The following is a 27,454-nucleotide window of genomic DNA, read 5'->3' as shown; positions in this document are numbered from 1 at the left end:
AGAGAGCCGTTGGGGTGGCTGGCCAGGTGAAGAGCACTGAGAGGCGTTGTGGAGGGAGGGCAGGTCAGCAACCATGCAGCTGCCTGGCTCCAGAGGAAAGGGAGCCCTGAGCTGGAAGTGCTCTCTCTCTCTCCAGCCCAGAGGTCAGACTTACACCCCCATCCCTGCCCACCAGGCTGGATTTTTCTCTCAGAAAGGAATTCACAACTCGCATTCCTGGGCAGGAAGCAGGGGTGTCAGCACTTGTTTTTGCTCAGGCCTTCTTGCATTCCTGAAAAGGAAATCTGCCTCGCCACTGTTGCCTGGTCATGCTAGGTGTGTGTGGGGGGCGGTGAGAGAGAGAGGGAGAAGGAGAGAAAGGCAGGAAGCAGAGAGAGAGGTGAGAAGCAGCTGGCTCCAGTGGTTTGGTACCCTGCTACCTGAGCGATTTGCTCTCCTTAGCTGGCACTGTGGCATTGGCCATCTGCTGAGGGACTGGCGCTAAGAGCCCCCCGGCTCAAACAGGACGGGGCCAGCAGTTTTCAGTGCTGGGGCTCCCCTCACTTGTACACACGCTTGTTGACCTCCAGGGCACGCCGTCTTCCTACCAGGGCTGGGCCCAAGCAGCTGTCTGGTAGGGGGCCGAGGTCCCTTTTACCGGGATGAGGGGTGAGTTTGTCTTATTAACATTGTATCGGTTTGTAAAGTTGGGAGGGGGGATAGGCTGTGACTAGACACTGTTCACATGCTTAGAGTTTGTTGCTCTGCACACTGTAAGATCAGGTGAATAAGAGACTGTGAAAGAGACAGGGCGGGGAAGGGCCTGGGACACGCCTGCTGGGATTCTGATACAATCGGAAACCTGCCGAGGGGGAATACAATCCAGACTAGATTCTTGCTGTGTGACAGAAATTAGGGTCAGCCAACCAGGCAGGAGTATGGCTGAGTCCCAGATCCCACCCATGCTCCATTCCCAGCCCAGATTAGGCACTTGGAAAGGAGACTACTGAGACACAGGGACTCTTGCTGCTCAGATTGGGAAGGCAGAGGGGAATTTGCGGGAGCAGAAGTTTGATCCAGCGGTTGGCTCTGGCTGTGTCCTTTTGGCATGACAGGTAAAAGAGCCCTGACAGCCATGGGCAAGTGTCTGGTGAAGGGAGATGTTAGTGTGTGGTGTTCTTATACCAGTACAATTGTGTGCGTGTGTGTGCAGGGGGAGGGTGTGTGTGAAATCTTCATCATTTAGGACTTTTAAAGGCAGACTGCACAAACCACTAGCAAATGGACCTGCACCAGGACAAACATGCATTGGCAGGGGTGCTGGATGATTTAGTGGCTCTGTTGGCTGGCTGTTTTCTGTGATTCATGGAGTTTTCTTAGGGCATCATCACAGCCCTGCCCTGGAGGCACCTCGTCCCCGCCTATGGAGCTGCAGTTTGCTATTTGTGCATTGGGGAAGACCCTCCTCCCCCAGGTCTGCTTGTGTACTTGTGAGGGGGGAGGAGATGAACGGGAAAAGGAAATTCAGTCTCCATTGTTCACTCAGACTAGACAATACTTTTATAGACACCAAGCTGCCCGCCACCTGGAGCAGTTCAGCTCAGCCCTGCCTGGAGGGGGCCATGGGGGAGGTGGGGAAAGGGAATTCAGCCTCCAGAACTAGCCTTGGTCTTTCTGCTGAGACTGCCTGTCAGGAAGCTGGTTGTGTATTGAACGGTCACAGGGCCCCTGCTTGGATTTCTTTAATGAGTGGGTAATTCAAACTCTCAAATCAATTTCCAGGAAGCAGAGTTCAACCTAGCAGCCAAACCAGCAGTGCCAATGCTTGCCCACTGCGGGCCCTAAGCAGGAATATTTTTGAGTCCCGCCCCCCACATAATACAAAAGAAGACAAATTCTTATAATAAAAAGGGAGTAGGAGGCCCCCTGGAGCTGCTCAGGGCCATAAGCAATTGCTTAGTCTGCTTATGCCCAGTGCCAGCTCCGCAGACCAGTTTAGGAGCTGGCACACCCTTCAGGGGCTGCTGTTAAGTTCTCCTTCTGCACAATTCTGTCTCCAGACAAATAAATTAATCATAGCTTCAGAATAGAATACTAGTTGCAACAATGTTTCCCCCAAGGGACTTCTAGCCGATAGGAAGACTGCAGGCACTTCGTGTTCTAATTACCCCAAGTGCAACAGGCTCGAGATAATTAGCCTTGTCCTTGCTGGATTAACTCCTACTGAATTCTCAAGTTGACACCCTTGCTGTGCAATTTGGTATCGTTTAGACCCCAGTTTAGCAAAGGATGATTCCATTCTCGCCCTGGGAGCTGCAGATGGAGGTGGTGAGCTTTGCCTAAAGTGACAGATTGTCTTGAGTGGCCTCTCTTTCACCCTCCATTTCTGATGCCCCAGGTGGGTGGGCACCTTTTGATCCTTCTGGACAGTTCTGGTATTTAAGATGATTGATCTGCCATTTGGGCCTGGAGAGCTGACCCCTAGCGCCGCTCCATGTCCGTGACTCTCCACTGTCACAACACAAGTTCTCCCTCCCACTTCCCAGGCTCTGAGGATGCACCAGGACAGGCTGACATCCCCACAGAGGAGGAGGAGGAGGTGTTGTGGGAGAAGATTGAGAGTGTGCGGCACCAGCTGACCCGGTCCTTGAACCCAGCAAAGCTGACGCCCTACCTGCGCCAGTGCCGTGTGATAGATGAGCAGGATGAGGAGGAGGTGCTGAACTCATGCAGGTTCCCATACAAGAGCAATCGCACAGGTAGGAGAAAGCAGTCTGTCACAGTGGGTGTTTGGAGTCCTTCTTTCCCCAGGACACCCCTGCCACACAGTGGAAATACCACCCTCAGTGCTCCCGCCCCGTTCCCTCCAGCGACTTCCCCCTGCACGGCCAGTGCTCCCACCCCATTCCCCACAGCGATTACCCCCACAGCCAGCACTCCCTCCCTGTTCTCTACAGAGTCCCTCCCACAGCCAGAACTCCCACCTCGTTCCCTACAGTGACCCCTTCAGCCAGCGCTCCCACACAATGGTTTCCCCCCCTCCTCTCCCCAGCCAGGGCTCCTGCCCTGTTCCCTACAGCGACTCTCCTCTGCAGCTAGTGCTCCCGCCCCATTCCCTCCAGCGACCCCCTCAGCCCGTGTTCCCGCCCCATTCCTTCCAGCCAGAGCTCCTGCTCCTGCCCCATTTCCTCCAGCGACACCCCCCCACAGCCAGCGCTCCTGCCCCGTTCTCTACAGCGACCCTTGGCCAGCACTCCTGTCCCGTTCCCCACAGTGATTCCCCCCCACACGCAGCCAGAGCTCCTGCCTCATTCTCCACAGCGACTCCCTCCCCACAGCCAGCACCCCTGCCCCTTTCCCTCCAGTGACCCACCCACAGCCAGCGCTTCTGCCCCATTCCCCACAGTGATTCCCCCCCACAGCCAGTGTTCCCGCCCCGTTCCCTATAGTGACTCCCTCCCACAGCCAGCGCTCCCGCCCCGTTCCCTACAGCGACTCCCTCCCATAGCCAGTGCTCCCACCACTTTCCCTCCAGTGACCCCCCCACAACCAGCGCTCCCGCCACTTTCCCTCCAGTGACCCCCCCCCCCACAGCCAGCGCTCCTGTCCCATTACTCACAGTGATTCACCCCCCACAGCCAGAACTCCTGCCCCATTTCCTCCAGTGAACCCCCAACAGCCAGCACTCCCGCTCTGTTCCCCACAGTGATTCCCCCAAACACACAGCCAGAGCTCCTGCCTTGTTCTCCACAGTGACTCCCTCCCTACAGCCAGCGCCCCGGCCCTTTCCCTCCAGTGACACCAAACACAGCCAGCGCTCCCGCCCTCTTCCCTCCAGTGACCGCTCCTGCCCTGGTTCCTCCAACAACTGCCCCCACAGCCAGCGCTTCCATCTCCTTCCCTACTGCCTTGATCTTAAACGCGGGGGAAACTGGTGAATTTGCTCCTTGGTACAGTGATGTCATTACACCCGGTTGCTCATGGGTTTAGCAGTGTCTTGCTCCTGTGTTGCTCTGTCTCTTTTAGGACACCTGATGGACATCCTTCGATGTCGAGGAAAGCGAGGCTACGAAGCCTTCCTAGAATCTCTGGAGTTTTATTACCCAGAGCACTTTACCCGGCTGACAGGGAGGGAGCCAGTGCAGCGCTGCTCTATGATCCTGGGTAGGGACGCAGCCCCCTTCTCCCTCCCCAGCTGTGCAGTGGCTTAGAGAAACCTGTGTGTGAGGAACCCATACTCCCTGAACCCAGGCCTGGGGAGAGCCCTGCGTGTGTGAGGAACCCGGGCACCTGGGGAGAGCCCTGCGTGTGTGAGGGATGATGGGTTCCCCATGGGGTGCCACCTGGAACTGGGGTACCACTGAGCCCCCCGACCCACCAGCCTGGGCTCCCTTTTACGCTGTACTGCTGTGAAAAGCTGCAAAGCTCTCTGTGTAGCCTGCACTTTCACCAGCATACATACAGGTAGGGACACTACCAGCTGTAGTTACAAGCAGGTTCACTGTCCAGGCCCTGCAGGGGAAAGCTATTCCCAGCAACTCAGGCACACACCCCTTCTGGAGTATAAACCCCAAATTATTCCGTCTTGCGCTGCACAGGGAACTGTACAGCGTAAGCTCATAAAATTCATCCCCTCCCTCACTGTGGAGAGGAATATGCCATATCCTTTTACCATTGAGTAGTGATTCCTACACTCTGGTTTAGATAGAGCAAAAACAAGTTTATTAACTACAAAAGATAGATTTTAAGTAATTATAAGTGATCGCAAACAGATCAAAGCAGATTACCTAGCAAATAAACAAAAGACGCAAACTAAACTTAATATACAAAATAGATTGGATATGAAAAGCAGATTCTCGCCCTAAGAGGTGATACAATCAGCTTGCAGATTCTTAAGGGGAAGCTGCACTTGCTTACAGCTTGGAATCCCCAGGTATTCCATTCACAGGCTAAAAATCCCTTTAGCCTGGGTCCAGCACTTCCCCCAGTTCAGTCTTTGTTCCTCAGGCGTTACCAGAAGACTAAGGGGGGATATGATAGAGGTATATAAAATCATGAGTGGTGTGGAGAAAGTGAATAAGGAAAAGTTATTTACTTGTTCCCATAATATAAGAACTAGGGGCCACCAAATGAAATTAATGGGCTGCAGGTTTAAAACAAATAAAGAAGTTCTTCACACAGTGCACAGTCAACCTGTGGAACTCCTTGCCTGAGGAAGCTGTGAAGGCTAGGACTATAACAGGGTTTAAAAGAGAACTAGATAAATTCATGGAGGTTAAGTCCATTCATGGCTATTAGCCAGGATGGGTAAAGAACGGTGTCCCTAGCCTCTGTTTGTCAGAGGGTGGAGAGGGATGGCAGGAGAGAGATCACTTGATCATTGCCTGTTAGGTTTGCTCCCTCTGGGGCACCTGGCATTGGCCGCTTTTGGCAGACAGGATACTGGGCTGGATGGACCTTTGGTCTGACCCGGTATGGCCGTTCTTATGTTCTTGGATGGGGAGTGAAGAACCCCAGGTGATGTCACTCCCCGCCTTATATAGCTTTTGCATATGGCGGGAACCCTTTGTTTCAAAGCTTAGTTCCCAGACTGGTCAGTGGAAAAACACTGACATCCCAAGATGTAGTCTAGAGACATGTGGTCATCGGAGGCTCTCTGTAGAGTCCTCAGGAAGGCTTCCCAGGTGGGAGATAAGCTTCTCCTAAGGCCTATTGTTTTCCTAATGACCCATTCCCCACCCACTGTGTAGAATGAAAACCTCTTGTCTAGTGGGCATTCCCCAGGTGTAACTATATTGGAAATGCAGAGACAGAGACAATATTCATAACTACAGATACAAAAGAGATACATGCATACAAATAGGATAATAATATTCAGCAACTCCTAACCTTTCCAATGACATCTCACAAGACTTATCTTGCATAAAACACATCATAATTATGTCATAATCATATCATAATAATATCACTGCAAAGAATGTGGGCTGCAGTGTCACAAGAGGAACCCCCGGGCATCCTGAGCACCAGGTTGGGGAGACTCCTGCATGTGTGAGGAACCCGGGCACGCTGAATCCCAGCCTGTGGAGAGCCCTGTGTGTACCAGGTTCCCCGGCACTCTGAACCCTGGTTTGGGGGTACAGAGTGACTGACAAGTCTGTGTCCCAGATCTAAGACAGGGTGGTAGCTGTCCCTGTCTCAGCACCCAAGAACTGATTGCTTTTCTCTCTTCCAGATGAGGAGGGCCCCGAAGGTCTGACCCAGTTCCTTATGTTGGAGGTGAAGAAGGTGAGGGCACAAAGGAAAGAGCTCTTGGTGAGAGAGCACCAGTTAAAGGTGAAGAACCAGGCCCTGGAGGAGGAACAGACCCGGCTGGGGCAGCGGCTGCAGGAGCTGCTGAAGGTGCAGGAGCGATCCCAGAGGCTGCGGGAGGAGTGGGACTCCAACAGCATGGAGCTGCTGCGGCTGAAGGATGAGAACTACATGCTGGCCATGCGCTATGCACAGCTGTGTGAGGAGAAGAACCTGGCCGTGCTACGGAGCCGGGACCTGCAGCTGGTGGTATGGCAGGGTGGGAGAGTGGGCGCCTGGCAGTTAGTGGGTGAGAGGAGTGCTTGTTACTGAGCATGGGTTAGGCTGCCGATTAGGGACTGGGGTGTGATGGGAGTTCCCCTTGAGGGGGTGTGGAAGGGTGAGTGTGTACGTTCTGTCTTGGTACTGCAGGCAGGATGAGTGTCGGGGGCAGGGGAGGAATAAATGAGTGTATGTGTGCTAGTGGTGGTATATTTAATGTGTCTTTGTGAGTATTAGTGTTTCATTGAAAATGTGTGTGTTCCGTTACATATTGGTATGTGATGGTGTGTTTTAGTGTGTATGTGTATCGTACATTGCTCTGTCAGCATGTGTGTACGTGTACTCTCCGCTGTGTATGCTTGTTGTGGTGTACTGTGTGTTGCTGTGTGTGTACTGTGTGTTCTCTGGGTGTTGCTCTGTGTGGGCTGTTGTTATATTTATTCTCTCCACTTACATAATGTCCATATCCATTCCTCTATAGGAGGGAGTGCTGTGTGTGTGCACTAGGCTCTGTGTGCGAGGTGCTCTGGACTGCCTGGCATTGGATGTGTTACTGAGGTGTGGGGCAGAGAGCCCACCCCACACCTCCTCTCCCCTCAGATGACGCCAGGGAGAAGGAATTCATGACACATGCCCTGGATACCATGCTTTCACCTCCAGCAATTACACACCCACTTCTGCTGGCTGAGATAGGACGGCTGCACCTTGAGTTCACTTATTTACAAGCCTGTCCTTGCTAACACCTGTTCCTTGGGTCGTTCCAGTGCCAGGCTCCCACGCAGCCCTGCCGATGCCCCTCCCTGCAGTGCTGCCTGCCTCCCTGCTGTTCTAGGGCTGGGCCCTCATACGCAGGCAAGCCCATGGCCCTCAAGTCCCTGCTCACACTCTGCTCTTTCGGCCCTGGGATCCCCACACAGCTCTTGCCCATGTCCCTCACTCTTGACCAGCATCCCTCTGCTATAGCAATCCTAGGCCTCTTCTGAGCACAGGCAACTGGATTGTTTATGGGTCTGGTAATATGGACAAATACCCATCAGAGAGTAGGGTGAGACCCATGGTCACAGTCTAGCCCAGTCCCCCTCTCTGGATGGACACCAGGATGTGATGAGTGGACCCAGCCACTGGATCCCATGTGCTGCTAACCTCCCTGGGTCTGGGTAGTGACTGGTCACAGTTCCTAGCTCTGGGTCTCTCAGGGTATGTCTACACTGCAATAAAACAGCCATGGCTGACTGGGCTGCAAAGCTATAAAATTGCAGTAGATATTCAGGCTTAGGCTGAAGCCTGGGCTCTGAGATCCTCCTCACCTTGTGGGCTCTCGGAGCCCAGGTTCCAGCCCGAGCCCACATGCGAACACTGCAATTTTATAGCTCCACAGCCCCACCCCAGCAAGCCTGAGTCAGCTGACTTGGGCCAGGGAGGGGTCTTCTACTGTAGTGTAGATGTACCCTCTGGCATGCTCCTAGGTGCAGACCCCATGTCTGGCAGCTTTCCTGGGCAGTAGGATCCGGCAGGTCAGCTGCCTAGCCCCCAGAACCAGTGCTCCACCCTCCGAACTCCCCCCTCCCCCCTTGCTTAGATACATTCACCCAGAGCCCACCTGACTGTGAAAACTCTGGTTTCTTGATTAACCCCTTCAGAGACGACAAAAGAAAGGCAGGAAAACAAGGAACACAGGCTTAGCATGGGAATTTCTTAGCCACAGAGACTTCACTCTTAACAAAGCATGCTCAAGAGTCACAGATTTTTGGAAAATAACAATTTGGAACACAGACCCGCAACTGTGATCTCACCCTGTCTGTGAGTCTTGGGTTTGGTCAGCATGGTCAGCGGCGGGAGGGATAGCTCAGTGGTTTGAGCATTGGCCTGCTTAAACCCAGGGTTGTGAGTTCAATCCTTGACGGGGCCATTTAGGGATCAGGGAAAAAATTGGGGCTTGGTCCTGCTTTGAGCAGGGGGTTGGACTAGATGACCTCCTGAGGTCCCTTCCAACCCTGATATTCTATGATCCTTCAACTAGTCAGCCCTTCCTGCCTCCTTAACCTGGTCTTCTGATGATGGATGGGGCCTTGCTCAGAGAACCCCCTTTCTGAAATATAGCCTCTATTCTCTTTGGTCATGTGGCCAGCAGAACAAACTGCAGCTCTCCCAGCCAAGTCCTCTAGCTGGGAAATTCCAGCTCCTCCTCACCAGTCACACTGCTGTGCAGAGAGGTCATTGCTCCAGGGGCTGGCCAGTCACTGAGAAACAATGAAAGCAGATAGGGCTAGATTGCTCTGTTTTAGCTTCACAGAGTCATTCCACTAGGTGCCAAGCCCCTACTACCAAATGGATGCTCTAATGAACACTGGAGGCTGCAATATAACATGAGGGTTACAGTACAAAATGGCAGTCACTTAAACTGGGGCTCACAGTTTGGTACAGACCTAGCCTACTCTGTCTCGCCAACCAAACCCCTTTCACTTGAGAGCTAAGCTGGAAGAGACCTCCTCCTCATCCCGTAGTTGTACAAGGCTTTCCCAATCGTGTTGTCTCCGTCCTTGCTCTCATTACTCCCAAGCCCTCTCCGTGTGCCAGCCTCCCCGCTTTGCTCCATGGCACCTAAGGCAGAGGCGGTGGGCGTGAGGCTGTCTGTGTTCTCCCTGCCCCAGGTGGACCAGCTGAAATGTAAAGTTAGCAGCCTGGAGGAGGAGTGCAGGCTGCTGAAGAAACACAAGTCCACTGGGCCCCAGCGAGAGGCAGAGGAACGGGGTCAGCCTGACACGGTGCTTGAGCTGCAGGCCGAGAACCAGAGGCTGACGGCATCGCTTCAGGAGCTGCAGAGCATGCTGCAGGTACAAGCCTGAGCAAAGGGAGAGAAGCAGCGGCAGATTAGCCACTGGGCCAATGGGGCCCCTGGAAAAATGGATGCCCCCAAACCCCACCACACACTACCTTGCTCCCCCACACCCTGACCCCAGTTCTCGGCAGGAGAGCCAGGGGAGGGGAAATGGACCAGGATTGGGGGGGGACTGCAGGCAGAAGGGGTGGGGAGGGTCCCCCACTTGCACTGGCCCAGGGCCCCACAATCCCCCTAATCCACCACTGAGAGAAGGCTGGGTGACCCTGACTCCTCCATGGCTGGACTGTCAGTGGGACTGAGAGCTCTGTCCTTCATGATTACAGTCCTGTGGGGAGGGGGCTGAGAGCCCTGTCCCACGTGGACACGGTCTCACCCTAACAGGGAAGGGCTCTGGAGTGAGAGAGGGGCTGAGGCCCACCCCCTATGTTGCAGGCAGGGATGGAAGAAACTGGGGGTGGTGCTGAGCCTCTGGCGGGTCATGTTGCTAAGGAGGAGCTGATGGGTGTTGCATGTGGAGAGGGGCTGAGGGAGTGGAGTGGAATTGGAAGAAGATGGTGAGGGATGAATAGGGTTACTGGGTAGACACTGCATGGAAGCGTGTGGAGTGAGATGCAGCTTGATCCCCCTTGCAACCTACACTCTGCCAGCTCTGATCCGTGTCTCCACATCTCCTTTCCCTCCTCTGCTGCTTCACCATCACCACCCCGTATGCCTGGAGCAGCCTCTCTCCTCTGAGGTACCATACAGCTCCCCTCCCCTCCTTCAAATCCTTCCTCAGAGTCACTCAGCTCCCTTTCCAAGGCTGATCTAGCGGGCGTGGATGCTCCCTGTGGCGTCCTCTGACCAGCTGGCCCCACCATGCAGCAGTATGGAGGTGGGCATTAGGTTCTGCCCGTCACCAGCTTTGTCGTTCGTTCTGATGTTCGGCCCATTGAAGTTGCCTCCCTGCGTCCTGCTCGGGGACTGAGCAGTGCTGAAGGCAGTCAGCCTAGATTCTGCTCTTCTCCACTTGGGAGTGTTTTCAATACAGCTGTTTCCACGGTGGGGAAAACAGATACAAAGCTCAGATTTCTTTACAGAGTCTAACAATAAGCCAGGGCTATAGCCAGAGATTCCAGACTAGAAAGGGGACCTGGCACCAAGCATGACAGAATAACAGCCCCCAGGACAATGGGATAGAAGGACCAACACCCAAGGGCATACTGGAATAGCAAACTAAACCTGTGCTGAATTCTGAACAGCAACAAGGTCCCTGTCTAAAATCGAACGCTCAGATTCTCTCGGGTCCTGTCTCTGGTTTGGTGCTTGGAGGATCCTTAGCAGTCCAGGTTTGCAGATTCACACCTGAGATGGGGTAACAGGACCTTTATGCTCAGTCAGGGGAACCTGAACAGGGAGGGCCAGGGGGCCATGGCCCCCCATTTTTTACCAGCCGTAAGGGAGAGCGATGGTGGGGGAGGGGAGGAGAGGAGCGAGTGGTGGGCGGGATGGTTGGGGGAAGAGGCAGTGTGGGACCAGGGCCTTGGGGGAATGGGCAGTGTGAAGGCAGGGCCTTAGGGAAGGGACGGTGTGGGGGTGGGGCCTCAGGGGGAAGGGGAAAGGCCAGGGCCACAGTTCAGGTGCCGGTGGGGGCCCGCACACTTTTAGGGACCTTCTGCTTCTCCTGCACTAAGTACTCAGGGGTCAGGCTTGTTGTTAAGGCACTGGACTGGGACTCAGGAGATCTGGGTTCATTTCCTGGCTTTGCCACAGATTTTGCGTGTGACTGTGGGCAAGTCACCTGATCGCTCTGTGCCTCATTTTCCTGCAATAATCCTTCCCTGGTCTGTTTGGAGCGCGAAGTCTTCAGGGTGGCGCTTAGCACAAGAGGGCCCTGATCTCAGCTGCGTGCTGCTGTAATAAAGGTGACCATAACAACACGCAATTTTCAGTCCCCTTAGCAGATGAGCCTGAGGCTGCCCCTAGCTGGAAGCATCCCTTGGTGCCTGTGGTTAGGCTACTCAACTATCTTGTCTCCTAGGCAGCGAGCGAGGCCCAGGCGCCAGGCTCCCAGCGGATCCTCCTGGACATTTTGGAGCACGACTGGAAGGAAGCTCAGGATGAACGGCAAGAGCTGTGCCAGAAGCTCCACTCCCTGCAGAGCGAGCTGCAGTGGGCTGAGGAACTAAGGGATAAGGTATTTCCCCCTCCCTCAGTACAACTGAAGAGCGGGGCCCTCTGGAGCGGGGATGTTTGCCCCTGGTAGGCGTGACGCTCTGATTCCTGTCCCCAGTACCTGCAGGAAGTGGAGGACCTGCAGCTGAAGCACCGGACTCTGCAGAAAGATTGTGATCTGTACAAACACCGGATGAACACGGTGCTATCTCAGCTGGAGGAGATCGAGAAGGAGAGGGATCAGGTGAATTGTCCTCCCATCCAGAGTCCCCTTCCCCAGTAGGAGAGGGGCCGAATCTCCACTCCTGATCCCCCAGAGTCCTCTCCAGCCTCTACTGGGAGGGGGCTAACTCTGCGTGCCTGAGGCCTATAGTCACCTCTTCCCCTCTCACCCTTAGTGCTCTCCCCATTGCTGGCAATTTTTCAATCAGGATTGGCTGCTTTTCTAAAAGATCTGCTCCCGGAATTATTCCAGGGAAGGTTCTGTGACCTGTGTTATGAAGGAGGGCAGACTAGAGCATCACAATGATCCTTTCTGGCCTTGGGATCTGACTCTCTCCCTGCAGGCTATCCAGAGCCGAGATAGGGTGCAGCTGCAGTACTCCCAGAGCCTGGTCGAGAAGGACCAGTACCGCAAACGGGTTCGGGCCCTGGAGGAGGAGAGAGATGAGCTTCGGAGCAAATTGAGCCAGGTGGAGGGTGTGGAGAGCACTCTGGAGGCACAGCTGCAGCAATGCCAAGGCAACCGGGATGTGGGCATCAAGGTGAGTGACAAGGAGCGGGTGGGGATGTGGAAGGAAAGGACTCTGAGGGAGGGGTGGCTGGGGAGGAGACCCTGAGTGGAAAGGGAATGGAATGGGAAGAGAAGAAGGGAGGAGTTGAGGGGTCTCCAAAGGGCCTGGGCATAGAGGGGACCAATGACCTTCTCATTGGGTCCCTTCCTTCTCTCTCAGGTGTGCACCTCCTCCTACTCTCTCTGCTCCAACTTAAGCAGCACCTGGAGCCTGAGCGATAACCCCTCCCCCCTGGGGAATGGAGTCATGGACACGCTGGGTGTCCCCGCCATCACCTTTCCAGGAGACCTCACACACCACAGCATGGTAAGAGCAAGGGGCCTTAGCCCTAAACCCTGCAGCCCCTCCGCAGAGCGGGTCCATATCAGCATGACCCTGTTTCACAAGGCACAGAGGGCTTGCCTGAGGTCACCCAGGGGGTCAGTATCAAAGCTTGGAGCAGAGCGCAGGAGCTCCCAGTGTAGTGTCCAGAGGGTGCTCGTTCCTGGGGAGCAGACTAGCTCCTCACACCCACCAGTGCCCCTAAGTGCTCACTACTCTCTTCCTCACTCTGAGGCACAGCGATCTGTAGCCCTTGTACCTGGTTCCCTAGTTAGTATCAGTGTGGATGTGATTTTCAGTCACACACAAAAAGCTACGGGGGCAATCCAGGGTCCATTGAACTCAGTGGCAAAACTCCCATTGACTTTAATGGGGCCAGGATTTCACCCCAATCCTTAGAAACTCCCAATCCTTGGCAATGTCCTGCAGTGGCAAGTTCCATAGTTAATTACACAGAGTCCTTGCTCTGCTTGTGCCCGTTGCCTTTACAGCTCACCCCTTCTGTGTTACAGAGGAGGATGAATATGAGGACCTGACGGGTATTTCTTGCGCATTCCCCCTCCATCAGACCTACCCATGGCCTCGGCTGGTATCACGCCACTTGTCAGGCAGATTGCAAAGGGATGGGGACTTAGTGAGGTGCAGCATCTTGTCTCATGTCTGCTGAGACCCTTCCCCCATCTCCTGGGGTGGCAAGGCCTGGCAGAGCCCCCAGGAATAGGGCAGGGGTGGAGAACAAATGGGCACTGAACAGGAATGTGGTGCCAGCAGCTCTGGCTGGGAACTGAAGGTGATTCACGCAAAGAGGAGCAGGATGGGGGTGCCACTGGAACTGGGCTGAGGGCGGCTCTGGATGGTGGGTGTGGTGCAAGATGGTGTCTCCCTTGCTCTGTTCAGGAGGTGGCTCCAGAGAGTGAGAAGGACATTAACCGCCTTTCCACCTTCCCCTTCCCGCCCTGTGCTGGCTCCATCCTCCGACGGCAACGGGAAGATAGATCCATGCCCTTCAAAAGGTAACACATGGAGTCCTGGTCCTTCCATACCTCACTGAAATCCCTTACAGGTCGCTTCGGTTCCAGCCTCCCCAGCAGGTGCTGCCACAGGCAGGGGCCCCGGTTGAGGGAGCAGAGCAGCTACTGCAGTCCCAGCTTCTGGCAGCCAGGGATGCTGTACAGCCAGGCGCAGAAGTGATGGCTGAGGGGAGCGCCGAGGTACTGCAGTCCTGGGAATTCCAGCACATGCTTTACAGACTGGGAAAACATGCCCTTGGCTGCCGAAAATTTGAGAATCATTGCAGGGTGCAGGAGTGCTGGCTGTGAGGGAGGGAAGGATACAGGAGCGCAGCTGCTGGGGAGAGGAGCACCAACATTCAAGGGTGCAAGAGCACTGTCGGCTCATGGAGAGGGTGTCTCTGAGAGGAAGGGTGTTGGCAGCGTTGGCTGTGTGTGGGGGGAGCGGAGGGGCTGGCCGCGCATGGGGGGTGGGGGTGGGGAAGAGTGGAGGGTCGTGCAGCACTGGCTGTGTGGGGCGGGGGCAGAGCGGAGCGGTACGCCATGCTGGCCGCATGGGGAGAGGGGGGAGGGGCGAGCCATGCTGGCTATTTGGGGCTGGGGGAGAGCGGAGGGGCAGGCCGTGCTGGCTGTGTGGGGTGGGGGTAGGGGGCGGAGGGGTGGGCCATGCTGGCTGTGCGGGGGTTGGGGGCAGAGGGGCGAGCCATGCTGGTTACAGGGAGAGGGGGCCGTGCTGGCTGTAGGGTGGGAAGGTACCACTAAGGAAGCCCAAGCTGCTGGGAGAAATGGGACTGGAGCCCTGGCCGCAGTGTGGGAAGGGTGAGGGAGTGCTGGCAGTGGGCAGGAGCTGCTGGGGAAATGGTGCAGAGCGCAGGCTGCAGGGGAGCTGCTGTGGGGAGCCATGCAGGCACAGCAGGTATATATCATGACACTGGTATTAGAAACACTGTTGCCTCGTGATTCCCCTTTGTGTTTCTCTGTCCCTTCCAGCCTGTCCTGCGGGTCTTTTGGCAGCATGGAGGACATCACAGGTATCTGCAGTCATGACTTTTCCAGAAGGACTTTCCTGGGAGCTACGTGAGGGGAGAGACAAGGGAGAGAGGGGACAGGGAGCCGGCTCCAGTGCCTTCCACCAATGAAGCGAGCTGCAAGGCTGTGCGCCCACTGGGGGGCACCATTGCCCCATGCTTCCGCCATCAGCCACAGTAGCAGTTTCTGGAGGGCCCGCCTGTCTCCTGCGGAGCTTTTAGGATATTCTGGTCTGGTATATGTAATTTATAGAGGGTTTTATTGACGGAGAATTCGACTCAGAGTCAGAGGGGTAGGAATGGGAAGAGATAAATGCTTCAGCTTCAGGTTGTAATCGGTCCTTGGTGACGGGGCTGTAACTCTCAAGAGCATGTCCCACTGTATATCTCGGGGCTGGCAGGATTTGTGGCACGGCCTAGTGTTGCAGCTCCGCAGCTGGGTGGTTACAGGCTACCTGGGTTCTGCTGTCAACCCCTGGCCTGTTGCTGGAAGCGGATCGGGGAGGGGAGGAGTTGCCTGTTCTCAGAGTCCTGGCCTAGGAGCCCAGTGCAAGTTCTAGCCCTCCTTCCTTCCACAATTTACCTGTCTCGCTCCAAACACCCTGCAGGTAGGACAGACCCTGAGCTGGGCCCCTGCAGGATTCTGTGTCTCTGCAGTCATCAGTGGTGACTTGCTCTCTACTCTCTCTCTCTCTCTCTTTTCTAGGGAGTGTCACCACTACTGTTTCATCGGCCGGTCTCTCCTCCTTTTCCAGCAGTGCATGCACCAGGGTGAAGTCGGAGATCTGCTTGTCCACCGTCTCTGACCAGAAGGAGCTCATCAGGTGGTGCTTTCCTTTCATTGACTCATCCTGGGGTTAGGCTTGGTGCTGGGGAAGGTGAAGGATTTCATCTCCTGAACACTGAGGCAATGGGGATCCCACTCCCTGTCTTGGGGTGGTCTCCCTGTTCTGTCATTTATGGGCTTTCCCAGATGGGACCGTGACCCTATCTGGAAGGCCGCTTTCTGATAGGATGAGAGGAGGGACACAGTTCCTTGCAAAGACAATAGGCTTGAATTTCCCATTGTTTTCTCCCTCACCAGATCCCTGGTGGTGCAGCTGTCTAGCATGGATCACCTGAGCAACCCAGTGCCCCAGCACAGGGGGCTGGGAGGGGACATCTCCATCCTGGGGGGGAACAGAACAGGGATTTATGTCCAGTGGGTGAAGCCAGGTTCAGAGGCTGAGAGTACAGGACTGCGCGAGGGCTGCCGGCTCCTAGAGGTGAGTCTGGAGATTGTCATGCTCTATGGAACCACAGTCCATCTTAAACAGGAGACATTTATTAAACAAGTCAGCGACAATTACAACACAAACAACTGGGTCTCTGCACTGCTTGAGTCCCCGCTCTGTCTCCCTTGTTCACCAGGAGCCACTCCCTGCCTATGTGGCACACAGAAATGAATGGTTGAATAATATAATGGTAGTGAGCGTATCAATATAGGTCTGTTTAGATCAGGGGTGGGCAAACTTTTTGGTACAAGGGCCACATTGCGGTTGCAGAACTGTATGGAGGGCCGGGTAGGGAAGGCTGTGCCTCCCCAAACAGCCTGGCCCCCGCCCCCTATCTGCCCCCTCACACTTCCTGCTCCCCTCAGAACCCCCAACCCATTTAACCCCCCCCACTCCTTGTCCCCTAACCACCCCTCCTAGGACCGCCCTGCCCCTAACCGCCCCCTGGGACCCCATCCCCTATCCAACCCCCCTGCTCCCAGTCCCCTGACTACCCCGACCCCTATCCAAACCTCGCCCCCTGACAGGCCCCCCCGGGACGCCAACGCTTATCCAACCCCCCTCTGTCCCCCATTCCCTGACCGCCCCCACCCCAGAACCTCTGCCCCATTCAACCGCCCCCTGTCCCCTGACTGCCCCCTGGGACCCCTTGCCCCTTATCTAACCCCCCCGGCCCCCTTACCATGCTGCTCAGAGCAGCATGTCTGGCAGCAGTGCTGCCTGGCCAGAGCTAGACACTCTGCCACTCTGACCGGCAGGAGTGTGCAGCTTCACCACCCAGAGCGTTGGCGGTGTGGCGGCATGGCTGTGGGGGAGGGGGGACAGCAGGGGAGGGGCTGGGGGCGAGCCTCCCGGGCCGGGAGCTCAAAGGCCAGGCAGGATGGTCCCATGGGCCGGATCTGGCCCGCGGGACATAGTTTGCCCACCTCTGGTTTAGATACTGAATCTTTCTGGAATGAGTGGCTGAAGGGTTCCTTCCAGTCAGGACAGTGGTAATACTGGGACCATAATACCACTATGTATTTCCCTAGTGCCTGCCATCCTGCAGGTCCCAAAGCACTTCCCAGGCTGGCTCACTCCCCAACACAGCCATTGTGCCTCAGTGACAACTCCCATGTTTTGTAGGAAGTTATGTGGAGAAGAACTGCTCCAGTGGAAGTGCCTTGGGGTATTTATGTTGGCAAAATATAATTACCTGACTTGCAGTTTGGCCAGGCCACTTGAATGAACAGCCCTGCTCTTGGAAAAAACACTTTTTACAAGCTTTGACCTGCACCTCCAGCAATACGGCTCCGTGCTGGGATACTGACTAGGAGGGAAGAACATCTCCTCTTGAGTGTTCAGTACCTGAGTGGTCTCCCATCTGAGTATTAACCGCACCTGATGCTGCTTAGTTGGAGAACAGACTGGATTGTGCTGGTGGCCTGTGATACACAGGAGGTCAGAAAGGATGCTCTGGTGGTCCCTTCTGGCCTTAAACTCTATGGGTGTATGAACATCAGAGACCAAAGTGCCATGGGCTGCATGGGGTTATAAGGTTTGACGGTCAGAGGGGAGCCACAGTATGAAGAGCATTGGGGAATGGTGTGAGCCATCTAGGCCAGCAGCAGAGGCTTCAGAGGAAGGTGCAAGAAATTCTGTGGTAGGCAGCTGTAGGGTAGCCTGCTGTCACGGATGGTTTCCCCCCAGCTAGAGGCTGGGCTAAGCCCTGCATTATGAGGAGTTCAGTCCCTTCCAAAGCTCTCATTTGTCCTTTAACTGTATTGGGGCGCTGGGTGAAGGGAGCTGGGAAGTGGAGAAGGAAGGCCTATCATCTAATGGCACAAGCTGGTCGGTGTGTCCTGTTGTAGTCACCACCTCTCCCTCCTATCCTTCTTTCTTTGGCAGCTGAGGGGGACTTTGCCAAATGGGCAGGTGCTGTCCCTGGAGAACTGCACACGGGAAGTAGCTTACCTAAGCCTGCTGCACTGGGATGACCCAGCTGGTCTCATCTTCTTGCCCGACATGGAAGGTAAGTTCCGGTGGCTGCTTCTTGTCTTGGGCGTAATGATGGTTGTCACTGGGGTAAAAGCTCCCCTTCCCTTCCAGGGTGAGATGGGGAATTCAACCTCCTTGTCCATTCAGCCCAGAGCAACCCGAGTCCTTGGCTCTGTCCCTCCCTACTATAAGACCCCCACACCCTGCCTCAGAGGAGAATTGCCATGTTCGTTCAGTTCCAGGCTTTGTCTTCACACCAAAGCCCATGTGGCTGTGAATACCAGTTCATGTAGCACAGCTGTATGAGAGACCCAGAAGTTCCAGCGATGACTGCCCACCTTGCTCCTACCTGTGTCCCTGGAGAAGGGCACTGGCTGTGGTGAATCTCATTCTGTCTCTCTTGTGCCAGGGTACCAGCCTCTCAAGGAGGCCTTAGAAGAAGGGAAGAAAGTGACTGGAGACTCCTTTTATGTGCGCACCAATCTGATCCTCCTGGAGCAGTCAGACCCCTATGCCCTGTGCGTCAAGTGTCGGGAGATCCTGCACGTCACTGACACCATGCACAAGGGGCGGCTGGAGTGGTACTGTGCTCGCGTCGACCCCCTGACGCTGCAGGACCTGGACAAGGGAACAGTGCCCAATTACAGCAGGTAATGCGGGCATAGGGGGCTGTAGTCCTTGTTGGGGAAAGCCCTCTCTTTGGGATCTTGACAGTGGGGAAGGAGAGTTTGTCTTCCCCCTTTTTGCCTTTGGGTTCTCAGCAGCTCTGTAGGAGTACAGGCTGTCTAGCTTCTCAAGGTCATATGACAGGGCCCCTCACCATGGCATCTAGGCACACCCAAGAGAAGGGGTGATAGAGTATATCCCTTCCCATTGATGTTCTAACAGAGCTCTGTGGGTTCAGTGGGGTACACCCCCTTCAGATTCTGTAGCTACCTGATGGTAATCTCTCTCCTCCCAGGGCTCACCAGCTTTTGAAGATACAGGAGAAAGGCCAAGTCCCAGGCCAGCAGAGGGGCTGCAGGAGAAATGTAAGCTGGAGGAGAAAGCGGTGGAAAGTGTGTGTGTGTGAGTGAGTGTGTGTGTGTGTGTGTGTGTGTATTGCAGTGCCTGTGATCTGCACTCACTCAGTGTGGCGCTCTGTGTCCTGTCCACCGCTAGATGGAGACATATGGGGTGGCTGAGCCTGCTGTAGGCTTGGCTGTTGGCTCTAGCAGTAGTGGCTGATGCTTTGAGCTCCAGAGGGCCTAGGGTCAATCCCAGCATGGCGTTACATTCTCATTTGACCAAGCGTGCCCTGTGCTGGGATTCTCGCCTCCACCGAAACATGCTGTGGGGTAAATGAAGGGGAGAGGAGAACACCTTGCTGGAGACTGTCCGACCTCACTACATGCTGTGGGAATGGGAGGAGCAGTCAGGGCCATGCTGTCTACTCTCCCATGGCCGGAGCATGGAAGTACCAGTGTTAGCTCCCTGGGCTGGGCGTGAAGAGCAGGTCTGCCGTGCTGGGTCTGGAAGAACTGGAGTCTCAGACTCTCGCTTCCCTGGGGCCTGGGTCTGCTGCAGGGGCCAGACCTGGGTGCTCTGTACAGCTGCGTGTGCCAGGCTGGGGCTCGGCCAGCCTGGGGGAACGCTCAGCAGGCAGCACTCTGCTGTGGGGGGCTGAGGGGGTGCCTCATGTCAGGGAGCGGGCATGAAAAGGTGGCTGGGAGGGGGAGGCCTGAAATGCTGCTCTGAGCTTTTGCATACTCCTCTAAATGGAGCCCCTGATCCTCCTGCGGTCTGGGCCTCCCTGCCTTCCCCTGCCCGTCTGCCTTCCAATGCGAGCCCTTTCTGTGCCAGTGGAGAGCAGCGGAGCGAGGGGTTCTGTGTCCCTGGTCTCTCCCCCATTCTCCTTAGCTGAAGAAACGGACCCTGGGCCAGCTGCGGCTGGTGAAATCCAAACCGCACGGGGAGCCTCCTCAGCAGCTGCTGCTGGACCGCTGCCCAGGTGAGCTGCTGCTCTGTCTGTGCCCTCCTCTGGTACAGCTCCCCAGGGGAAGGGGCTCCCTTGGGGACAAAGTAAATCCCTGTGAGCCCTGAATAGTACCTGGGGGGTCCCTGATGTGACCCCTCTGTGGCTGTTTGCCTGGCAGAGCCGGGAAGCCCTTCCCCCCGTGGCTCCATCTTCCCTATCATAGGTCGAGGGCAGACAGCCTGGCCAGCAGGTTCCTTGTGGGACTCGGAGGGCTGCAGGGGGCAGTGGGTTTGTGCAGGTAGGTGAGGGAGAGGAGTGCCCTGTGTGTGTCACTGCCCTGACCCTGCACAGTGATCAGGAAGTGGGTCTGGGCAGCTTCGTGGCCCAGCAGGCTGAGATTGGGAGGGGTGTGGGGGAAGCAATGGGGTTACTGGTGGGCGGGTCTGGCAGTGGGTGCAGCGGGGTGGGGGTGATAGGTGGGTGTGCTGGGTCGGGGACAGTGGCAGGGGTAGCAGGGTGGGGGTGGTGGGTTTGGGGTGACAGGTAGGTCTGGCAGGGGGTGCAGTAGGGGGTTGGGTGGCTGTATGTACTAGTAGGGTGGGGTGCAGGTGGCAGGAGTGGGCATGACGTGGGGAGAAAGGAATGATCTCTGTGCTGCTGACAGCTCTTGGCTCTTGTTCACTCACCTACCTGTCTTCCAGACCCAGACAGGAGCCCAAAACCCTACAGCCTTGTGCGCCCCCTGGTGGTGCAGGCCCCTCGTCCGGTGGTACTCTCCCCTGACTGCATAGCACCCAGGCTCATCAGGAACCTGCTGGACCTGCCTACCTCGCGCCTGGACTTTCATGTGTGCCCAGCCAGTAAGCAGGAGCAATCAGGTGACTTACCCAGAATCCCACAGGCAGTGTGGTGGACTCACCCCTCCCCCTGGAACAGACCCCAGCTCTACTGAGTCCCGGTCCCTGCGCTAATCACATGGCCTTTCTTTGGGGAGGATTGCCTTTTTCCTCCTGCTAATCTGCAGCCACTTACCAGGGAGAGGGCTTTGATGATAAAAAGAAAAGGAGTACTTGTGGCACCTTAGAGACTAACCAATTTATTTGCTGTTGAAGATAGGTCATAGGGATGCTGGAACAATTTGTATAGTGGGGGGGTGCTGAGAGCTATTGAGCCAAACTGTAAACCCTGGATAAGATGGAAACCACTTCAAGCCTGGGGGTGTGGCTGCACCCCAGCACCCCTAGTTCCAGCACCTATGATAGGTTGTTCCTATCTCTAGAGTTGGTGATATCCATGCCTGTGGGAGGCCCTCTCCAGTCAGGTGTGGGAGCTGTCTAAGAACCCTGGAGATCTGAGGAGTGCACTTACAGGTCATTCAGGGATGGGGAAAGATGCCTCGATATCCTCCTCAGCAGCCAATGCAATGCTTTCTGGCTCTTCCCACCCGGCAGCTGCTGCCGGGTCATCTTTCAGCCTTTCTAACCAGCTAGTGTCCCATTTTGCTTGGGCCTCTCCGAAACACCTGATGCCTCCCGTCGTAATCTGGTCTGCAATTGTCTTCGGCCTTCTGGCGGGCCAGCTTCCCACCGAGCTTTTCCGTGCCACCAGGGACCCAGCCAGTCTCTTGGTCTGGCTGGAGCATCTTCCTTTGGTTGCATGGTGGTCGCTCTAGTAGGTTCCTCCAGATTGTCCGTAGCCCTCTTCCCAGGGAGCCCCCTGCCTTTGGCCTGAAGGTCTGCAGCTTGTGAGCGTCGTTAGCGCGCTCTTCCTAGCTTCCCTCCAGGTGACCTGTGTAACCAGCTGCAGCACCGCGCACTTGCTCTTGTTCCCCCAAGGACGTCTCTCCCTCTAGTTTTTGTTGTTTTACAATTAGCACGGCTGGTTGGGAAGCGATTTTCTTTTTCTGCAAGAAATTTCTATGGGAATTAATCCCCCACCACTGCCACCCCTTTTCATTGGCGTTTCCCTTCAGAAATGTCCAAACTGGAAAAATTTAAAACAAAATTGGGGGGGGGGGGAGTTTAAAATCTCCATTTTCCATTGCAAAGGAACCTTTTGAAAGTAAACGTTCTGCCTAGCTCCACTCACGAGCCGTGTGACTTGTGCAGCTGGGGTGCCGTCCTGCGAGTGCCCTGTCCTGCACCCCTTGGATCCCACTCTTACATCACACTGTGGCGTTGGGGGACCCTATGAAAGCCACTTACAAGGGCTGTGGACATCAACCATGGTGAGCATACAAGCTCCCTGTCTGGCTAGCCTGCTCCCCACCCATGGACTGCCCTTGCCCAGGGTGAAGGCGGGTCTAACGGGCATCTTCCCGCCACATAGCCAATGCCACAATTCAGGCAACTGCACCTGTATTCCCCCTCGTGGTCCACCCACTCGCAGGCTCCTGGCTCCTCTGCTGTCACCTCTCTTGGACAGAGACCCGCAGTGCTCTCCCTTCTGATCAGGGTTTTTCCAGGCTGCACAGCTCCCTGCCTACACTGTGATATCTCCAGCAAGGCAGAGTGCCTCAGCAAGCCAGCTTTGCCTTCCTTCCTCGGAGGCTATACACAGTGTGATTACCCACAGTTAAGTTACCACACAGCTCTTTCTAAGCAAGCACACTTAAAGTAAGAGCATTACAGAGAAAACATTAAAAACAAGAAAAGAACCTACCTGCATGCTAATAAACTTACAAGGGCTCTGGCTGGTGACACCCTTTCAGATCCCCACCATAGTTTTTCTCCTGTGTTTACAAGTTCATAACAGCTGTTAGTTCAGAACAAGTGCCCACCGCAAATGGATCTGTGGGTCACTCTCAGATCCAGTTTGGGCCTCTGATCTTGTCCTCACATAACAGGTGATGAGCCCACAGAGGCTTTCTTCTCAGAGCGCAGCTTTAAAAGGCTGGGTCCAGAGGTGAGCAGTTGTCCTCCCCTCCTCCCAAGTATCTTCCAGGGATCCCACTTAGTTTGTCTGGCACATTGTTTCAAGGAGTCTTGTGATGCTCATAACACTTCCCAGGATTTACAGGAGTCATGTGTCCTAGCGGCATTAAATACAACCCCACAATACTGGTAAACGGCTGCATTTTTAACACAATGAACTCCTAGGATACTGAAACCTAATTCAACGAGGTTTAACGTAATTCAGTAAGGCTTGTCTAGGCTACTGCACAAAATTGCCATATCTGTCATGGACAACCCACTCTGCCTCCCTCTGCAGAGACCCTGGCTAATGACGAGCCAGCTGCTACCCCTTCCCAGGAGAACTGCATGGCTCCAGGTTCCCTCCAGGACCAGAGGGAGAGCAGGAGGATTCGCACCATCCGGGAGTGCATCAGCAAGGTGCTGAGCGGAGAGCAGCAGCTTCTGGAAGCTGCCTGCTGGGTGGTAGTGGGCCTGGGGCAGGGATGGGAGGTCCTACCGGACACTAGGAAGAGGATGGGATTATTGAATCGGGGAGAGAGAGGAAGGGAAGAGACCACTGAATGGGGAGGAGAGTCGGGGGAAGGAAAGGAGTCAATGACTTGGATGCTGGGAACCTTCAAAGGAGTTCTCCAGCCACTAGCTTCCTCCATGAGACTCTGGGGCCCCATCAAGCGTCAGATCTGGTCCCTTTATGGAGTCCACATCAAAGGGGGAGCAACAGGTGTTAATGCTAATGATGCTAACCACTAATTAATCAGTGGAGCTTGCTCCATCCCAGCACCTTCCTCACCTTCTCCAAGAGGGGGCGGAATGAGGAGGATGTGGGCTCTGTGGAGGAAGCCCTGGAAGGCCCGGAGATGCACACTGCACATATGTGAGGGGAGGGAAGGGCTACGAGGGCCCCCTGGCCAGGCTGGACACACAGCCCCTTATGTATCAGATGACCCTGCTCTTTAATTCTCTGATATCGTCTTGGGTCTAGCTGTAAATCCACATGTAATGGAATTACTACTGGAAAAGCAATGATATCTCACAGTATGGGGCTTGATTTAATGTAACTGTCAGGGACTTTGGGTTATTTCTTTTCCATTTAAATCAGTACATCTATGCAATTTCCTTGCAGAATAAACACTGCCTGCTGGAGCTGGGCCTCCAGAGGGTGAGGGATCTAATTAAAAGTGAAATATACCCCATCATTATCCACGTGGAGGTCACCGAGAAGAACGTCAGGGGACTCAGGTACGGAAAGCCCTTCAGAGGACTAGCAGAGGTCATACCATGGAAAAAGAGTGACTCTGGCCCATGCTCAAAGAGAGACAAAGGGAAGGGGGTGGGCATGCTGCCTGGGGAGGGAGGGGTGTCTCTGGAGGGGAGGGGGCAGGAGCCAGAGGCAGATTAAGATTTACTGGGGCCCTGGGCACAAAGAACCTTTTGCCCCCTCCTCCCGCCTTGGGGCCCTGTCCCCTGCTCCTCCCCTTCCTCCAAGTCCCACCCCCTTGCCTGGCCAGAAGCTGAGCCATTGTGGGGAGTCTTGGATCTTCCACCTGCCCTGGGCAGCATGCCCAGGAGGGCAGGAACATGGGCCGGGGGCTGCTCTCAGGCATCCCACCCAGGGCAGGTGGGGGGGTCTGGGGCTCCGGGGCTTCCCACAGCTGCCTGGCTCCCTGGGTGGCTCTTACAACGGGCTAGGGTGACCATACATCCCGTTTTGGCCAGGACACTCCTCTTTTTAAGCCCTGCCCCAAACACCCTGACCTTTTTGGCAAAACTGGGCATTTGTCATGTTTGCTCTTGCCAACTGCAAATGGGACAAATGCCCAGTTTTGCCAAAAAGGGGCTTAGCGGGAGGGTGAGTGGCAGGGCTCAGCCCAGCCCTCCGGGTGGGGAGGGGAGGAGAGGGGCTCGGGCCAGTGACTCAGCCAGCTGGGGGTGGGGGCAATATGCTCACTGGGCTTTGGCTTCTGGCCAGGGGGCGGGGCCTCAGGGGGAAGAGGAGGAGCAGGGAGCGGGGCCATGGGCAGTGCGTGACTCCTGCATTTGAGGAGGCTGGGCAAGAGCACCAGAAGCTCCCTAGAAGTGTATGTGTGGGGCCACCTTAAGGTTGCCAACTGTCTAATCACACAGACCCAAACACCTTTGCTCTGCCCTGCCCTTTCCCCAAGGCCCTGCCCCTGCACCGCCCATTCTCTGAGGCTACGCCTCACTCACCCCTTCCCCCCTTCCTCCATCACTCACTCTCCCACACCCTCACTCACTTTCACCAGGCTGGGGCAGGTGGTTGGGGTGCAGGAGGAGGTGCAGGCTCTAGGCTGGGGCCGACGGGTTCGGAGTGTGGGAGGGAGCTCCAGGTTGAGCCTGGGGTAGGGGGTCGGGTGTGGGAGGGGGTGCAGGGTGTAGGCTCCGGGAGGGGGCTCAGGGCTGGTGCAGAGGTAGGGTGACCAGATGTCCCGATTTTATAGGGACAGTCCTGATTTTGGGGTGTTTTTCTTATATAGGTGCCTATTACCCCCTACCTCCGTCCCGATTTTTCACACTTACACGTCCCTGCAGCCCGGTGCTGCTGGGCTGCAGCACCCACAGGGAAAAAATAGCAGGTGCACCGCACCCACTGGCAGCCAAGCTCCCCTTGCCCCCACCCCATCCTCGCCGCCTCCTCCCCCGAGCGCGCCACATCCCCGCTCCTCCCCGTCCCAGCGCTTCCTGCCCTAACAGCTGTTAGGCGGCACTTAGGACTTTCCGGGAAGGAGGGGAAGGCGTGGGGACACAGTGTGTTGGGGGGAGGAGATGGTAAAGAGGTGGGGCGGGTACTTGGGGGAAGGGGGTGGAATTAGGGCAGGGTGAGGGTGGTGCAGGGACCAGGGGGGCTCGAGCACCCACAGGGCAGAGGTTAAGTCGATGCCTGTGGTGGGCTCCATGCACTGCCTCTGCCTGCAGTTCCCAGCCAAAGTGCTGGGGGTGGGGGCAGCGCACAGAAACCCCCTGGTCCCCTGCCCAGGAGCTGCAGGGACATGCCGGCCATTTCTGGGAGCGGAGTGGGGTCAGGTCAGGCAGGGAGCCTGCCTTAGCCCTGCTGCGCCACCGGACTTTTAGCAGCCTAAAATCTCCCAGATTGGCTCCAGTAGGCTCTGGGAGATAGAGACCGATTCTGGGAGACTCCCGGCGAAACCAGAAGAATTGGCAACCTTAGGCCACCAACGCCCAGACCGTGGCTCTACCCTGAGGCCCCCCCAACTGGACCTCCTCCTCGTGAGGCCCTGCCCATGCTCCACTCCCACTCCCGCTCAGGCCCCACTCCCATTTGGCCAGTCAGCCCCCTCCCCTGACACCCCTCTGTCCGCCACTCATGCCTCTCTGCCCCCTCCCTCGAGGCCTCCCCTGCCCACTGTTTGCTCCTGGAATGGTGGGCGGGGGTGCCTCAGATGCGGGGGTGTAGAAAGGCAAGTAGCGGGTGGTTGGGAACATTGCAGGAAGATGTGGAGTGGGCAGAGGAGGAGCAGGTGGCGGGGCCAGAGTTCCGACACTCCTGTGGGGGGCCCCCAAATTGGCTGGGGCCCCCTGGGGGGTAGTCTGCCCCTGGTGAGAGTGCTGCCTGGGTGGGGGCGGGGGGAGTCACTGGAGGGAAGGGGGCAGGAGTGCTGGCTGGGGTACACTGGGGTACCATAGCTCTCTGGGTGGATGATGTTTACGGCTGTTTTCCTTTCTCTGTCAGGAGCTTACTGCGGAAGCCAGGCCAGCGTGACTCTGATGTGATGAAGCTTTGCCGGAGCGCCGAGCAGGCTCTCCACGCCCTGCCCTGCTCGTGGGCCTGTGTGGATGCCCAGTCCTGGTGCCATGCTGAGGAGCTGGTGAAAGTGGTGCGGCGCTGCGTCTTCCAGGAGCAGAACAGGGTTGTGTGGGTTGAGGATGGCGAGCTGTGATCTCACACCTGGCAGAGCTGGGGCCGTGTCTTCATGGTGGGAGGCTCCATATGGGGGAGTGGGGTGCTAGTTTCCTTTCCCAAGGGTGGTGCCTGGAGCACACTTGGCTTCTCTCCTTCATCCCCAAACTATTTCCGAAACAGCATGCCACTTCTCCCTGATCGGCTGCAGTGGGATGTTTTTGCCATCAGCGGAGGTCTGGAGGAACAAGGAGGCCCCTCATGTGTCAGGGAGTTGGGCCCACTTCAGGCTGCTTGGAGACTGGCCAGGGTGGGGGTAACATGCGGACTCGGACTCCTTTCCCCTCATGTCCAGGTTTAGTGGAGGGATTTCCTTCCCCTTCCCACCAAGAATCCCCTCACAGCTTACAGCCGCCGCTCCTCCAAGAGTGCTCTTGGCACCCAGACCCTCTGTATGGCCCAGTCATTTGGGGAATGAGACGTGAGGGGAACAGAGGGTAGTCTGTGAAAGTGTGTGTGTGTGTGTGTGTGAGTGAGAGACTCTCTGCCTTCCTATGGCTCCATTCCCCTGCCACCCCATCTCCTCCCCTTCCCCATCATGGCTCTCTCTGGCACCCTGTCTACCTCAGCTGAAGTCCGGATGGAAGCGGGGGTGGTACACATGCCCTGCTGCACGCAGAGCGACACTACGCGGGGTTTGTCAGGCTTCCTCAGTAGGTGATAATTGTAATCTTTATGGTGTATAAATTATTAATG

General features: G+C 56.0%; 1 protein-coding gene across 1 annotated transcript; it reads left to right on the top strand.

Moving 5' to 3' along the window:
• Positions 1-574: 574 nt before the first annotated feature.
• Positions 575-27,454, top strand: CARD10 (caspase recruitment domain family member 10). The gene is made up of 21 exons (XM_074950050.1): positions 575-648; positions 2,526-2,738; positions 4,006-4,143; positions 6,212-6,537; positions 9,201-9,383; positions 11,412-11,567; positions 11,664-11,789; positions 12,112-12,309; positions 12,499-12,645; positions 13,558-13,673; positions 14,661-14,701; positions 15,405-15,522; positions 15,783-15,963; positions 17,860-17,983; positions 18,359-18,599; positions 18,911-18,980; positions 19,849-19,939; positions 20,608-20,784; positions 23,117-23,238; positions 23,945-24,060; positions 26,531-27,454. Exons 1-21 carry the CDS (start codon positions 642-644, stop codon positions 26,736-26,738), a joined length of 3,099 nt encoding a protein of 1,032 aa, XP_074806151.1. The 5' UTR covers positions 575-641; the 3' UTR covers positions 26,739-27,454.

Source organism: Natator depressus, chromosome 1, assembly GCF_965152275.1.
Source record: "Natator depressus isolate rNatDep1 chromosome 1, rNatDep2.hap1, whole genome shotgun sequence".
Classification (NCBI taxonomy): Eukaryota; Metazoa; Chordata; order Testudines; family Cheloniidae; genus Natator; species Natator depressus.
Note: the sequence above shows the minus strand (reverse complement) of the source record. Positions and strands in the feature narration are given on the sequence as shown.

Coding starts and splice junctions, on each gene's coding strand:
- CARD10 (XM_074950050.1), top strand. Junction 17,984..18,358: donor CTTCTTGCCCGACATGGAAG/GTAAGTTCCGGT, acceptor CTCTTGTGCCAG/GGTACCAGCCTCTCAAGGAG. Junction 19,940..20,607: donor GCTGCTGGACCGCTGCCCAG/GTGAGCTGCTGC, acceptor CCTGTCTTCCAG/ACCCAGACAGGAGCCCAAAA.